The 16,361-nt window shown below is 37.7% G+C and overlaps 2 protein-coding genes across 3 annotated transcripts; one reads left to right on the forward strand and one right to left on the reverse strand.

Moving 5' to 3' along the window:
* Positions 1–1,248: 1,248 nt before the first annotated feature.
* On the reverse strand, positions 1,249–7,150 carry mrpl12 (mitochondrial ribosomal protein L12). The gene is made up of 5 exons (XM_084435327.1): positions 6,961–7,150; positions 5,270–5,462; positions 4,354–4,425; positions 3,219–3,356; positions 1,249–1,909 (listed from the first exon to the last, which is right to left on the reverse strand). Exons 1-5 carry the CDS (start codon positions 7,020–7,022, stop codon positions 1,793–1,795), a joined length of 582 nt encoding a protein of 193 aa, XP_084291453.1. The 5' UTR covers positions 7,023–7,150; the 3' UTR covers positions 1,249–1,792.
* Positions 7,151–8,652: 1,502 nt separating this feature from the next.
* Positions 8,653–15,759, forward strand: LOC311300144 (methyltransferase-like 26 B). Of its 2 annotated transcripts, none has more exons than XM_084424277.1 (7): positions 8,653–8,681; positions 9,720–9,922; positions 10,672–10,834; positions 13,768–13,827; positions 13,959–14,026; positions 14,180–14,258; positions 15,426–15,759. In XM_084424277.1, exons 2-7 carry the CDS (start codon positions 9,723–9,725, stop codon positions 15,471–15,473), a joined length of 618 nt encoding a protein of 205 aa, XP_084280403.1. In that variant the 5' UTR covers positions 8,653–8,681; positions 9,720–9,722; the 3' UTR covers positions 15,474–15,759. The 2 variants fall into 2 exon arrangements, with proteins under 2 accessions (XP_084280403.1, XP_084280404.1); XM_084424278.1 differs by having other exon boundaries at positions 8,655–8,681; positions 13,959–14,082; positions 14,177–14,258; positions 15,426–15,754.
* Positions 15,760–16,361: the final 602 nt, after the last annotated feature.

Raw genomic sequence — 16,361 nt, forward strand, 5'->3', positions numbered from 1 at the left:
TTATCAGTCTAAGTCGCGCGTATGCCCTGCCCACATTCTCGTGCGCAGGCTACTGCTGTTCGATTTAGCTCTCCTGGTTGAGCTGCGCCGCTCTGCACTCCCTACTGTGTGCTTATGTACATGCGCTAGCCATTCTGTTGGCTGCCCGGCATTCTCTCGTAAGAGAACGTAATCGGTTACCTAACGTAACCTCTGTTCTCTCTAGATGAGGGAATGAGTATTGCGTAACCCACCGTGCTCGCACCACGAGCTCATTCGCTTCATTGACGAAAACCAGTGAACCAGCCTCCGAGCCTTCCTTTTATGCGCTTAACCACGCCCCTTCTGACGGGCCGTGATGCGTGAGGGCGCGACGTCACGCCAGGCTCAGTGGTAGGCTGCTGCAGTTGCCGCAGGGCAGCCAATGAGCACGCTAGATAGCCTGCTCTAGGTCTGACTGCTGCTGCACTGCGTTGACAAGATTATAAAAATTGGTGTTACACAGTTGGTGTAGGAATTTTTATTGACTACCAGATGGTGAAGTAGAGAACTCTGTCAAAAGCACCAACGCAGTTTGTTGTAAAAGCCTCAATGCTTCAGAAGCCTCATTCGGCACATCCCTACTAATACTAACACTTACAGTTGACCGTGGACTATCTGACAGATTAAATTTCACAAACTGACTTATTGCAAAGATGGCATCTGATCACAGTATGCTTGAATCACTGAGCTCTTCAGAACATCTTAAATTTTTGTAAATGTAGGAGCTTGATTTTATACACCTGTGGCAATGATTCAGATTGAAACACCTTTATTCAATAATTAAAGAGGTGCGTCCCAAAACTTTTGTCCATATAGTATATAGCCCTGAGTTCTCATTTGAATTTACATTTAGTGTGGTTTGCTTCTTATACTGGTTCTTGTGATATGCTGAGTGTTCTGTTCATTTAATAAAAGACTGTTCAGTGGAAATTCATTCGTTTTTGTCTGTGCCAGCAACCACCCCTCAGTGACCGTAAACCCTGATATTGTACACTTAACTAGCAAGACCTTCATCTTTAATATTAGTTCCTTGATGTAGAGAATGTTTTCACTAGTCATATATCTGTAGATCATTCAGATTTCACTGCTTCAGCCAGCGCACTCAATACTGAATTGAAATTAAGCTCACTCTCAACACTACCAAAATTGAAATAAAATGTTTAACACATTATCACATGCATAACTGGACAGTCCACACTAAAATGAAAATTGTCCTCATTTATTGACTCATCTGGTGCCCAACCTGTATTTTATTCTGTTGAACACAGGAGAATGTTTAAGGGGCATTCACACAGAACGCATGATAAACATTTTGCCCAGATAAATGTGAGACGCGAGCAGTGGAATAAAAAAAAAAAAAAGAACTTGGTACACTTAAAAAAAAAAAAGTATTTTATGATGTATTGATTACAATACACAGTACAGTATAACATGTTTATTTAACCACAAGAAACAGCCATCACATCCCTTTGTCAGGGCAGCTCAGTATCCTGAGAGAGACAGCTTCAGAGAGACAGACCAGCCCAGGACAGCATGTGTGTAGCTAAACGACAAATGGACGAGTCATTGACGGGGTGGTGTGTTTGCAGGCTCAGAGCCTGTCAGAGTTCAGTCAGAGTTCACCATCCAGTCTCTTGTGGACCAAGTGGTCATTTTAAAGGCATTATTTGTTTTCTTCAAATTCCTTTAATCTTTTTTTATATATATAAAAAACAAACAAAACAATGACTGACAGGTAACGACTGAAGAAGTAAAGAGCCAGCGCAGATATTCACTCCAGCACCACAGTGCCTCCTGCTGCTTCAAGTGCTGCTTTCAGTTTCTCTGCCTCGTCTTTAAACACGTTAACCCGGATCTCCTGAGGTAGGGACTCCACAAGCTTCTTAGCCTGTGATTGGGAGAGAAAAAATAGTAATGAAGGACATTACATCATGATCCAAGCCCTAAATCTCATTAATGGGTTGCAGAATCTACAGTAGTGAAATGCATTACTGTCTGAAACCTTTTCACATAATAAAAACACACACCAGAGCCATGGACAAAGAATATTGACAGTGGCATGAATTCTGTATGCTGCTTCAGTATATGTAGATACGTTTTATAAGTTTTAAAGGCTTTCATTTGCAAAAATACATTCAATAAATGCGAAGTGTCAATATATGTAGCATTGACCCTTCTTCATAACCTCTGCGATTGACTCTTGCATACTGGATATCAGCTTCTGGGCCAAATCCTGACTGAAGGCAAATATAGTTTATAATCATAATAATAATAATAATAGTTACATTTAAGTACTCTAAGTGCTTTCACATATGGAAGAGCAAATTGTGATATTGTTTATCACAATTTGTGGGCTTCTGCTTATGCACTCGCCTTTTGAGGATTGACCGCAGGTTCTCTATGGGATTAAGATCCGGACAGTTGCCTGACCACGGATCCAAACTTTCAATGTAATGATCTCCAAGTCATTTCATCATCACTCTTAACCTTGTGTCATGGTGCTCCATCAAACTGGAAAATGCACTGATCATCATTAAATTGCTCCTGCATCGCTGAAGTTGTTGGGTCATTCATTGTCAAAATCAACCAAATTTCAGAAACTTCCCCGGCTCAGATTTTTACCCCGTGTAATTTGGCTCCAAATCTCAGGTGAAATTTGTCATTTTGACCCCCTCTACAAAACAGTGAATTACTCACTAAATATACATTCATGAAATGTAATATTTTGGCTTTCTTCTTCATTTATGCATTTCTTCCACCAGAAAAAAAAAAGATCAAAATCAAAAAGATTTAGCCGGGGACCTCTGGTTGAGTTGACAAGGAATGACCCAGTTGTTCTTGCGGGACGTTTTGATACCATTCTTTATTCCTGGCAGTGTTTTTGGGCAGAAGTGTGGCACGACACAGGACCCATGGCAGCGTTCACCTTTTCTTCTCCAGATGTCCCAAGCAGTGGGAAGGGAACGGGGCTTCTTCAGAGAGAATAACTTTGCACCAGTCTTCTGCTGTCCAATACTTCCTGCAGAAGTTCAGGCTTCTTTGGTGCCCTTCTTGACACCAGGCCATTTTCCCAAAGTCTTGCACTCACACTAACCCTGCTGCCAATATTGAGCCATTTCAATATTTTTCTGCCACAGAGGCCTATAAAAAAACATTCCCATGTCATTCACATGTGAGTTCATGTAAAAACACCGTACCTGTACAAGATTTATTCCCTCCATGCAGTTCTTCACTTCTTTAATCAGTTTGACTTTATCAGCCGCCTTTAGTTCTGTCAGTTTGACTGTAAAATGTGTTTTCTCTTTCTTTGCAGGTGCTGCGTCCTCCTCTACCGCCTGCAAATTCAGTTAAAACATTAGAGGGGAAAAAAACTCACTAACAAAACTGTTACAAGGCACTTTTTCCACAAAAAGGACAAAATATGATTTTAAACTCTTAAAATGGAGGTCTTTTTCAAACAAATGGTCAGTAAAAATATGAGATGTTTTATTTTTTATACATTTTCTAAGGGTTTAAACATTTTTGCAACCATTTTACCAAAAATTGGGATGCATCTAAACGCAGCTTAAAACCTTGATTTGTGCAATATACAATCTTTAAGCAGTAATGGTTAAAATTACATGAACATAATTTACAAATAAGAAACAAAACTTAAAAAAAAAACAAAAAAAAAACAACACTACACCAGAATGGGTAATAGAGAGTGAAATTTTTAAATAATAACAGAATTGCACAACAAATGTGGGATACAGCTAATTCATTTTTTCTGTGTATTACACTTCTTTTTAATGGCATTTAAAATCATAAAACAGAGAAAGTTGAGAAAGTCAAGACCTCTAAAGACAAAACCCATTCTCCATGTTGTCATTTCATGCGTTTAAAACTACCTTCTGTCCAGGCAAGGTTAATTAAATGTTAGATAGACCTTATTCACAGCAGCGCCATCTTTGATTTTTAATGGTAATGAAAGCGAGGCTGTGAGGGACAGACATGCCTCTCTTCAATGGGCTGTACTGTTAATTAATGTGTTTTTGGATTGTTCTGCTCATGAAACATTGGAAAAACATCTTTCCACGAAATTTCAGTTGACAAAAAACTCCCGCCAATATAAGCTGTGGAAAATTGTAAGCAATCAAGGAGCTTTATACAGCTTTTTATAGCGGATGCCACTGGAAACACAGCAAGTCTATCCCTCACAGCCTCACGTTCATACCTGTCATGGCGCTGCTCTGAATATGGTCTATAGCTTATCAAAAATACTGTATGTTACAGTTGACTCCACACACACAACAAGAAAATATTAATTCACAGGACATGGGAGTATATCTTTACCTCAGCTGCAGAAGGCATTGCTGCCATTGAGCCCATTGCCATCATTCCAACATCCTGAATGTTCAGCGTTTTCTGATGGGGACAAAAATACATATACGTCAGTGTATTCAGCTTAAGAATAAGATTAAAGCTGGGCAATCGAGTCAATATTCACAATGATTTTGCAGGCGATTTTAAATTCAGCAACATCATGAACATAGTGAAGAATTTTATTTGACCATTAAGTCTACAAAAGATGATGTCTCTAATAAGACTAATATTGCAATCCCTTCTTGTCTCGCAATTATTAAAGAGTTCAAACTTTGATTCTTTTCTGTGAATCAGTTCAAACAGCCCATATACTTTACATAAAAAAAAAACTTATTACAGAAATCAGTTATACTGAATAACACTGTATAGTTACAATTATAATCAAGTATATTACATTTGCTTTAGTATGTTATTCAACTTATCAAAATAAGTGCACTTTGAAACACGACAAAATATTATTAAAAATAATGATTTAAAATGTACTTTTAATTAGACTATTTACAATGTGCATTTTTAAAGGTTCAAGTATGTTAATGACCAGTCATGAAAGTGTGCACTTTTTAAGTACACTCAAGTGGCCTTTTTCATTAATATTATAATAATAAAGTAAAAATAAAGTGCACATCCAGTACAGTTAAGTGCACTACTTTTTGTGTCATCGTTCACAGTATTCCCAGTTAAAATAAATGTAGGCAAACATTGTGTATTGTGTGTGTGTCATATAATATAAAATATGACTGTGTACATTAATTAAAATGATTAAATATCATTCATCCTTCTGTTCATTTAGTGGGAAACAATTTGACTATTTTTAACTAGCTATTTCTACTGTATTTTATTTCCTGCATTAAACAATGTTCACACACACACACACAGTGCGCTGTACCTTTAGTAACTCGTTGAGGTCGGACACTTCTATGAGCGTGAGGTTGGCGATGTCACTGACGAGCTGTTGGATTTTGGGCGAGTATTGCTTGGGTGCCCCATCAAGAGGAGGTGTTGTAATGGCACCAGACGCACTGACAGGACTGGTCTTGAGCGTTCGCAGGGCACACAGCGCTGTCGTCTGTAGCTTGTGTCTGTGAAATGTGTCCATTCACACAACAATCATGAGCGTATAAAAAGCAGCAACACCATATAGAGCAAAAAAATAAAAAAATAAATGTGTGGCTGTAACACAGTTATTACTCCGAATAATGTCTTTACTAGTGATTAGTATGATTTTACCATTCAGAAGTTTGGGTCAATATTATTTTCTAAAGAAAGACATCATTTAACAAGCCTACTTAATATTAATCTGTTCTTTTGAACTTTCAATTCAAAGAATCCTGAAAAAAAAATATATATATATATCATTGTTTCCACTAAAATATTGCACGTTTTCAACATTGATAATAATCAGAAATGTTTTCTGAGCATCAAATCATCATATTAGAATGATTTCTGAAGGATCATGTGACACTGAAGACTGGAGTAATGATGCTGAAAATCCAGCTCTGATCACAGGAATAAATTACATTTTAAAATATATTAAAGTAGAAAACAATTATTTTAAATTGTAATAATATTTGACAATATTCCTGTTTTTACTGCATTTCTGATCAAACAAATGCAGCCTTGATGAGCAAAAGAGACTATTTCAGAAACTTTAAAATTATAATATTATATATTATATTTAATATAGGCCTGACTACTATAATGGATACACAATATTGGTTTTAAAAATTTATTTTATGATTAAGTAAATATTGTATAATTGAAACTCAACATTTGTTTTCATTGAATTGCATTATAAATATACAGCGGGATCCAAAAGTCTGGGACAACTAGTGAAAATGTTTTGCATTTTTTATTACACAATATATTACCAGCGAGCTTAGAAATTTGAGTCAACAGCTGCATAAACTTGATGATTATGATTTTTGAGGATCGAGAGCATCAATTAAATAAAGTGTGGGATAAAACCCCTCAAGCGAAACCTCAGTAAGGTTTTGTAACTACTATTATTAATGGTTTCTTAGCTTAAGGGTGCTAGTGTACCCACTGCTGACCTTTAGTACAGAGCAGTTCCCACGGTCAATGTCACATACATTTACTTGCATATGACTAGAGACCCAATAACTAAATATAATTTAAAAAAAGTACCAATTTTACATCACACCTGTGTTTCAATAATTTCAAAATAGCTTCCAGCTGTAAATGAACAGCAAGCCCAGATTTATATACATATCGGTTGAATGACCACTACTAGACATGCATAAGAGGAACTTATACACTTGTGATTCATTAACAGAGGTCACGTGACATTATACGCTGGGGTCATTCTTGTGTAGTTATTAGATGCAACATCAAAGCAGTGCATGAATTAAACTACACTCCCTCACTTCTGACGGTCAGCGATAAATGCATCAGATCTGACGCAGAATAATAAAGATGCAGCTCATCTAAGCACATCACACAGTTATGATCTTAATAATATCTGTGTGTGTGTGTTTTATTGACAGCGATGCTTGTAGTATGTGTCAGTCCTCTGCCCTTGAGGGGCGCAGGGGGTTTAGTTGAGTCTCTGTCTCTTACCGGTGTGTGTTTGCCGCGGCCCGCAGCGCGATCCGGACGCAGTGTCTGCTGCAATACATCATGACCCGATTCCGTGAACGACCGAACAGTGTGTGTGAGTGTGTGACTGAGACTGACTGGCTGTCGGTCCTCCTCTAACAGAAGCACATGGCGTCCTCCACCGGCGCTTCCTGACCTACCCACAATGCATTGCGATGGAGGGGTAAACTTTATTTAAAACCCTCCTTTCACAAAACCTTTTTCATAAAGGGAGAGTTCATCCAAAAATGAAAATTCTGTCCTCATTTACTCACCCTCAAGTTGTTCTAAACATGTATGCGTTTCTTTGTTTTGTTGAACAAGAGATATGTTGAAGAATGTTGGTTACCAGACTGTTTTTGGTCCACATTGACTTCCATAGTATTTTATTAATTTTTTTCATACTATGGAAGTCAATGGAGCAGCAACTGTTTGGTAACTGACATTTTTCAAAATAAGAAACACAAACAGGTTTAGAACAATGTGGGAAAACGATGACAGAATTTTCGTTTTGGGATGAACTATCCCTTTAATTAAATGATTTTATGTAAACTAAAATATAATCTGGAAACAATGGGCAAGAAATATAAAATAAATAAATACCGTGATAAAAACCTACAGACATGGGTCATTAATTTCTCTCTGAATTGATGCATTACACAAATTAGGCTAGATAAAGGTTTCTAAAACAAATCCTTGAAATATTAGCCTATTTATGCCACTCACAATTCGTATCTAATTTTATTTAATGTTAACTTGAATTTTTTTATGGATCATGGCCGGGCCTCTTTTGACTCTATGAGAAACATTCTCTCTAGAGAAGACATCACCTTATATTAGCCTAATTTTTAATTGAAAACGTTTTAAAACATTTAAGATGCTAAATTACATAATAAACCATAAATAAATATAATGATTGATTCATTGATTTGATTGATTGAAAGTTCATATATAGGGCTATCTGACAAATTCATCCACCAGATATAATCAACCTGAAAATGAGGAGAAATGTTAAAAATGCATTTTCCTGCCCTTATAAAATAAATATATATATTTTTTAAATAAAAAATATAATATTAAAATAAAAATTCTGAAATGTTCTGCATGTATACACACTATAGATGCTCGCTTAAAAAAAAATATGACTGAGACTCTAATCCTTCCCATTATAAACTGACATTATGGAACTTTTAATGATCTTGATCATTCTATTTGGACTAAGTTCTACGTTTAAGGAACAAGAATGTGCTAAATGTTTTATATGTGTACATGTAAAGTGCTCTATATGTCAGTTTTTGATTCAAGGAGCTCCGGCCATCCTGATGTGACCAAAATTGCCACCATGAATGCTTAAATAAGTAAAATAAAAATAAAAATATTAATAACAAAAAACTATAGTTTTAAATTACATTGGCAAACATTCGCAAATCAAATTGAGATGGATTAACCTATAAAAACAAATAATTAACTAATGATGGAATTTGATGGAATCTAGCTCAACAAAAAGGTTAGGCTATTTAAAGGTTGGCTATAAATGTTATTTGCATTCTCAGTTTATTTCCTTATTGTATAAATGTTGAGGCGTTTGGTTATACAGATCTTAAAGGGGAGGAGCAGACAAGCTTCTTACCCGTGTAATCTCCTGATCAATCTGCTGTCCATCACTGAGCTCTTCCACTGCTCCGATTGAACTACAGCACAGTGTGAGTATCAACAACATCTTTATCATGTGTCTCTGAATTCTTTTCCTACAAATAGAAGCTAATGAAGGAACGATTTAATTAAAAGTGGCCAACAATTTTTAAATTCATGGAAATTAGCCTATATTTTTGGCATGTCATGTGTAGGGCTATATGGAATAGATGTGTCAAAAAAGGAAAAATAATGAATATCAAAGTGCGTAACTTGTCGAAATGCATAGATTAATTATAACACGTTTTATTTGTGGCATTAAATAATGTGATTTCACGCATGTGAAAATATATCCATGTATTAGATTGTCACATAATGTCCCAATCATTTTCATTTTATGGCATAATGTGCAGTAATTTAAAATACAGACTACAAAAAATGCATTTTTTTCAAATTCAAGCACTGCCGTCACTGTAATGTTTCACTGTAGCAGTTGCTGGAATCTTAGCTACCTATGATAAATCGAGATTCAATGTTATAATGCTATATTATTAGTAGTAGTATTTTTTCCATTACTTTAAAGTCAGCATGAAACGGAAATTGCTATAGTGTTTTCTTCCCTATTGTGACGTGTGAGTGAAACGGCTTCTCGGACAAGAACAAATGAAGGGCGGGGCTTGATTTTGTCCATGGGGAATTGATTGGATGGTTGTGGTTTGCTATTGGTGGATCTCATGTGATTGACATGTTGCCCCGCCCTTACGCCAGTAAACACATCATCAGAGAAGAGAAGGTGAAGTTATTTTGATTAAAGATTATGAGGACACATGAATTTAAAAAGAAATGTGCATGGGTAAATCATTTATAATATAATATAAATAAATAAATAAGAATCGGCCATTTTGGTTTCATGGTGACTTTAATCTTCATTTACAAATGAAAGCCTTACTGATCAATGGTGCCAAACGTCCCTTTGCGCCTTTGTGGTGATTTTGCAAACTGGTCTGTATTTATCGCCACAGCCTTGCGGCAATGGCGTCATTCAACCACTTACTCTATATAAAAAACATTCAGCAAAAGTATAAGTTTAATATTCCTTTCTGCTGCAGATCATGCTGCTCTCGCCGGCGGCCGAGCGGAGTCAGGACAGCTTGCTGTCAGTACTGTGGGAGATTCTGGAGGATCAGTCTCATCGTGAGCTGTTCGGCCTTGAGTTAGGATCCGGCACGGGCCAGCATGTGGTGCACTTCGCTCAAGAAATGCCCTTTGTCACATGGCAGCCGTCAGACATCAAGGAGGAATCCCGAAACAGGTACACGGGCACACTGCTATTATAAATGTCATAACTCTTATATACACTCTTAAAAATAAAGGTTCTTTATTGGCATTTATGGTCCCATGAATATTTCCATTCCACAAAAGGTTCTTTATAGTGGAAAAAGGTTCTTTAGATTTTTAAAGTCCCCCTGTAGTCATCAAAATGACATATTTAAACTTTTTTTCCTCGGAAGAAAATCGTAATGCCTTAAAAGAGCTTGAACATAACTCTACACCCTTGCCTCATTTAGTATACATGGTTAAATGAATATGCAAATTAGCCCCGCCTCCACTCACTTGCACCAGCTCAGGGATCCACTCGTTGACGATCACACGTTGATCTGATTGGTTACAAGGTAGTTTGTGACTTCAGATACACCAGCGAATTTCGAACCGCGTTTTTGAGACTGTCTTTGGTTCACTGCAGTTTTAAGGAGAAAATACTCAGCAATGGTGTTGACTTATATACACATGGTTTGTCTTAAAGTGAACCACATAGACATATAGACATACACACACCACATAGACTTTTAAACATTAAAAGCTGGACATTCATTCACCACATGGGGACTTTAAAATGTTCTTCACACTAAGACACTAAGAAAATAGTTCACTGAAAGGTTTTTGAGGAACCAAAAAAGTTTTTCTATCTATGACACCACTGTAAAAATCCAGTTTTGGAGCCTTTATTTTCAAGTGTGTATTAATGATCTGGGTTTTGAGCGTAACGTTACTCTGCTGCAGTATCAGAGCTTACATTGAGGCCACTAAAGTAAAAACAGCACTGGAGCCGGTGCATCTGGATGCCAGTGAACCCTGGGAGAAATGGGCAGGACTGCCACGAAGCTCCTGTGACATTATCATAGCGATCAACCTGCTCCAGTACAGCCCCTTCAGCACTGCAGAGGTATGACACACATACACTCACCTAAAGGATTATTAGGAACACCATACTAATACTGTGTTTGACCCCCTTTCGCCTTCAGAACTGCCTTAATTCTACGTGGCATTGATTCAACAAGGTGCTGAAAGCATTCTTTAGAAATGTTGGCCCATATTGATAGGATAGCATCTTGCAGTTGATGGAGATTTGTGGGATGCACATCCAGGGCACGAAGCTCCCGTTCCACCACATCCCAAAGATACTCTATTGGGTTGACTTGGGTATCTGGTGACTGTGGGGGCCATTTTAGTACAGTGAACTCATTGTCATGTTCAAGAAACCAATTTGAAATGATTCGAGCTTTGTGACATGGTGCATTATCCTGCTGGAAGAAGCCATCAGAGGATGGGTACATGGTGGTCATAAAGGGATGGACATGGTCAGAAACAATGCTCAGGTAGGCCGTGGCATTTAAACGATGCCCAATTGGCACTAAGGGGCCTAAAGTGTGCCAAGAAAACATCCCCCACACCATTACACCACCACCACCAGCCTGCACAGTGGTAACAAGGCATGATGGATCCATGTTCTCATTCTGTTTACGCCAAATTCTGACACTACCACCTGAATGTCTCAACAGAAATCGAGACTCATCAGACCAGGCAACATTTATCCAGTCTTCAACTGTCCAATTTTGGTGAGCTCGTGCAAATTGTAGCCTCTTTTTCCTATTTGTAGTGGAGATGAGTGGTACCCGGTGGGGTCTTCTGCTGTTGTAGCCCATCCGCCTCAAGGTTGTGCGTGTTGTGGCTTCACTAATGCTTTGCTGCATACCTCGGTTGTAACGAGTGGTTATTTCAGTCAAAGTTGCTCTTCTATCAGCTTGAATCAGTCGGCCCATTCTCCTCTGACCTCTAGCATCAACAAGGCATTTTCGCCCACAGGACTGCCGCATACTGGATGTTTTTCCCTTTTCACACCATTCTTTGTAAACCCTAGAAATGGTTGTGCGTGAAAATCCCAGTAACTGAGCAGATTGTGAAATACTCAGACCGGCCCGTCTGGCACCAACAACCATGCCACGCTCAAAATTGCTTAAATCACCTTTCTTACCCATTCGGACATTCAGTTTGGAGATCAGGAGATTGTCTTGACCAGGACCACACCCCTAAATGCATTGAAGCAACTGCCATGTGATTGGTTGATTAGATAATTGCATTAATGAGAAATTGAACAGGTGTTCCTAATAATCCTTTAGGTGAGTGTATATACAGTACACACACTCATCTGCTTTTACACGGGTACAGCCTACATGTGAATTTCCCCTAAACAGGGTCTTGAAACTCTGGATGCTGCAGCCTTCTTCATCATGATTACACTTATCAAATATCCTACAAAACGTGAATAATATGTAATTATATTACAAGTACACTACTGTTCAGAAGTTTGGGGTTGATATGATGTTTTAAGAATATTTTTGAAAGAAGTCTCTTATGTTCACCAAGGCTGCATTTATTTGATCAAAAATACAATAAAAACAGTAATATTGTGAAGTATTATTGCAATTTCAAGTAACTTTTCTATTTTAATATATTTTAAAATGTTATTTCTGTGATGCAAAGCATCATTAGGCCTACTCCAGTCTTCAGTGTTTTAAATCACAATTCAGTTTTTTTCAGGATAAAGCACAACCGCTTCACCCAACGGTTCTATGTATTACTCCACAACACACCTAGCAACCACTTAGCAACTTAAACATATGTTTGTTCTCATTGAGATTGTTCCTTAAAGCTTATAGAGTGTTGTGAGAGATCGAGTAAGCTAGTGTACCTGCATTTACATTAGATATAGCATTTGCCTTCAGGTCAGTCCTATATTCGTAATAAAAAATCGTTTTGAAATGCCACTGCGATATCTTGTCCTTTTAACAGTTAAGGGGGTTTTCCCGTGCCCTGATACGTTAGTCATTTGTCAGTCGCGTCTTGCTTCTCCACAAGTTGTTTCGGTCCTTTCAATATAAAAGTATTTTCTACTGACTGACTCACTCATAAAGACAGTCTTTGCCGCCATCTAACGGCGAAAAAAATTTAACTTCTGTTGCTGTTTACGGTCAGGGACTATTTTTTTCCAGCAGAAGGAAGGTTTTTAGTGATTTTACTTCATGAAAGTTGCATTGATACATATTTTTTGGCTTTAATATTTGTATTGTGTGGTAACCGTTTAACAAAACGGTTCGATCGTGCCTAACAACCCCCTTCAGCCGTGACTTATTCATGATACATGCACAACCTCTCGTACCTAACGTCTTCTCAAACAAGAATAAATGTAGACTTGATTTTGTCCATGGGGAATTGATTGGATGGTTGAGGTTTGCTATAGACCTTATGTGCCAGAGAAACAAGCGCGTAGCCATCTTTAGAATATCGTCTTTGAACCATATACTGTCTGTCTATGCTTTGAACTTCCGTTTTTGTGGTCGCTCTGTATATCCTCTATGGGGATCGCTGTCGAGGAGTAATTATCTGGTGAAGTGGATTTACTTATTGTAGAGTTAACGAAAGTTATCATGAGGATTGTAATGTTTAAAGCAGATGTCTTAACAAATGTCAGTGGACCGGGAAGATTTTAAAACGAGCCGTTCATTCATAAATACGCAAGATCGCTGTGAAAATACAGACCGGAAGACAAAAAACAACGAGCGCAGCGTTGGAAAAGGGGCGGGGCTACATAAGGTCTATTGGCTGATCTCATGTGAGTGACAGGTTGCCCCGCCCTCACACCAGTAAACACGTCATCAGAGAAGAATTATTGCTTTTGTTTAAAGATTATGAGGCACATTAATAAAAAAATAAAAAAAAAGATGTGCATGGATAAATCATTCATAAATACTGCAATATTCCATAGAAAAACAAGAACTGTCAAATTTTATTTCATGGTGACATTAATGTAATCCACAGGGTGTGTTTAAAGGATCTGGGCAGATACTGAAACAGAATGGCCTTCTAATGACTTACGGAGTAAGTTAATCTCATTTCTACATGTTGTCCAATATATTTTTGATAAACAACTTATAGTTATAATCACTTTTAATACAAGACAAATCTCAGTATAAACATCATAACCTTGTGTAATGAATCATGTCTCTCAGCCGTACGCGATCAATGGCACCATCACTCCCATCTGCAATGAACAACTGGACCAGACGTTACGCCAGATGTGGGTTTTCACACCCAGACTCCTTTTTCCTCTTTATTTCAAGATTCAGTATACTGGTAGCCTATTTATCGAGGTATTAGATGAAACATGCAGACAGGTGTTTCAGGTGCACTGCTTACAAACCTTCCCCTGTTTTACACCCGCTGTCAGCAGGAATCCGGAGTGGGGTCTTCCAGACATCGACGTGCTCCGACAGCTGGCCTTCAGTAATGGGATGAGGATGGAACGAATGGTGAGGGACGCTCAATCTCATTTCTGAAGCCTTAAAGGGGTCATATGATGCTTTTTAATGTTTTCCTTTTCTTTTAGTGTGTAAAGTGTATGCTCGTACATGTATAAGATCTGCACAGTGACAAAGCTCATAGTCTCCAAGAAAGGGACATTTTCCCAAATCTGAAAAACCAACGACTTTATTAATCATTCGTGTTTGCAATTGCTTCTGAAGCCTCGGAAGTTGAAGCTAATGATTATGGAGAGGGGCGTTACATTTCTGACAAAAGCTTGATGTTTTTGGCCAATCGCAACACACTGGGTCTTCTGGCCAATCAGAGCACTATGGGCTTTTCAGAAGGCGGGGCTTCGTAGAAATGAGAGTTTCAGACTATCTGGGAATAAAAGTGTTGCAAAAATGTACAGTATATGAACATTAAAGCATGTTAACCTATTCTAGTACAACCAAGAAACCAAATAATGAACTGAACCTAAAGTCAAAAAGAAGACGCCATTTTGATTTTGAACCATACAACAATTAAGTAATAGGCTAATCATAATGCATTTGAATGTGTTTTTTTTCTGTAATCCTCATTCTCAGTGATGATTTTCTTTTATTATTCACATTGCAATATAATACTAACATAACATACACATTTATTTCATGTCGGTGTTAAACAGTAATGAGGATTTAGGGGGTGGAGGGTTTTATTTGCTAAATTATGATGAAAATAATGTCACAACACACTAAATCTTAATAGTCTTAAATACATTTTTCATTCATACTTCATTAAAGTCCCCCTTAAATCAAGCTTTTAATGTTGTTTATATGTCTATGTGGTGGATCTCTGAGCTGGTGTGAGTGAGTGGAGGCGGGGAATATTTGCATATTCATAGAACCGCATGACTAAATAAGGCGAGGGCGTGGAGTTACGTTCAAGCTATTTTAAGGCATGACATTTTTTTCTTTTTTTCCAAGGAAAAAACATTTAAATTTGTCATTTTGGTGATCAAAGATGAGTTTATTGACTACAGGGGGACTTTAAGCTAAATATAATTTCTCAAGGTGATATTAGAAACATGAGAAGGGCGTTCTTGACAGGTGTCATGCGATTCACTGATTCCTGTTGATTGAAAAAGTCTAAAGACAGAATATGAATAACCTGTCATTTGCTTCATTATTCAACAGATTGAGATGCCTGAGAGCAACAAATGCCTTGTCTTCAGAAGACTGTAAATCCGTTCATTCAGAAAACGGACCCAGTTTCCAGGATAAAACAGCCACTTCCCATCCGTTCACATTATATTCACATTCTGCCAGTACTGTAAAACACACAAACCGGACAGATTTACATTGTTTTATTGTGCACATACTTTCAGAGACAAGAAAAGAAACATTTCCACTAATGTATGACCAATAAAAGAACAAGATATTTATTAAATATGATTTTAAAATTACTTCTTTTTAAGATGAGGCGGATCAGTATGGAAACAAAGATGATATTAAATGGGTTACAGAAGTCACCGGTTGTGTGTGTTTGTTACAAACATGCACCGTTCAAATCATCCAAAAGCTGTCCATCTCTCCTCAAAACCATCCATAACCACTGTTAAAACCAGACTTCCTTTGTCTGCCATTGATTTGATGCTCAATCCTACACTGCGATTAATTGGTAATGAAACTGCGGCTTTTGAGATCGACTGATTCGTCCGGTTCTGAACCCCTGGCTGATCCACATCGAGCATAGATGTCTGGCAAACTTGCATGCAGTACTTGGAAACACCAGCCTGTTTATCTGGATCTATTCCATTGGTGATATGCAAATGGCAGTAAAGTTGACATCTCATTGGCGGTTAATTATATGACAGAAGCCAATGTGTGCACCATCTACCGCATGAATCATTAGCAAGGATTCCACAACACTGATCCTAAACTCAGAGCTTCTGAAATATTTCTAGAACTGCAGACACGGAAACCAGCACTGGAATGTCACGTGATCTTTTCAGAGCAGATCGGTGCTGGAAAATGGTGTGTGACGCCTCAGTGACCTCTGCTAAAGCCAGCAAGTCTCGAAATTGAAGAAAACAAATGGCTGTTACATATTCACTCATGCAAACACATTTT

This window comes from Rutilus rutilus, assembly GCF_951802725.1.
Source record: "Rutilus rutilus genome assembly, chromosome: 1".
NCBI lineage: Eukaryota > Metazoa > Chordata > Actinopteri > Cypriniformes > Leuciscidae > Rutilus > Rutilus rutilus.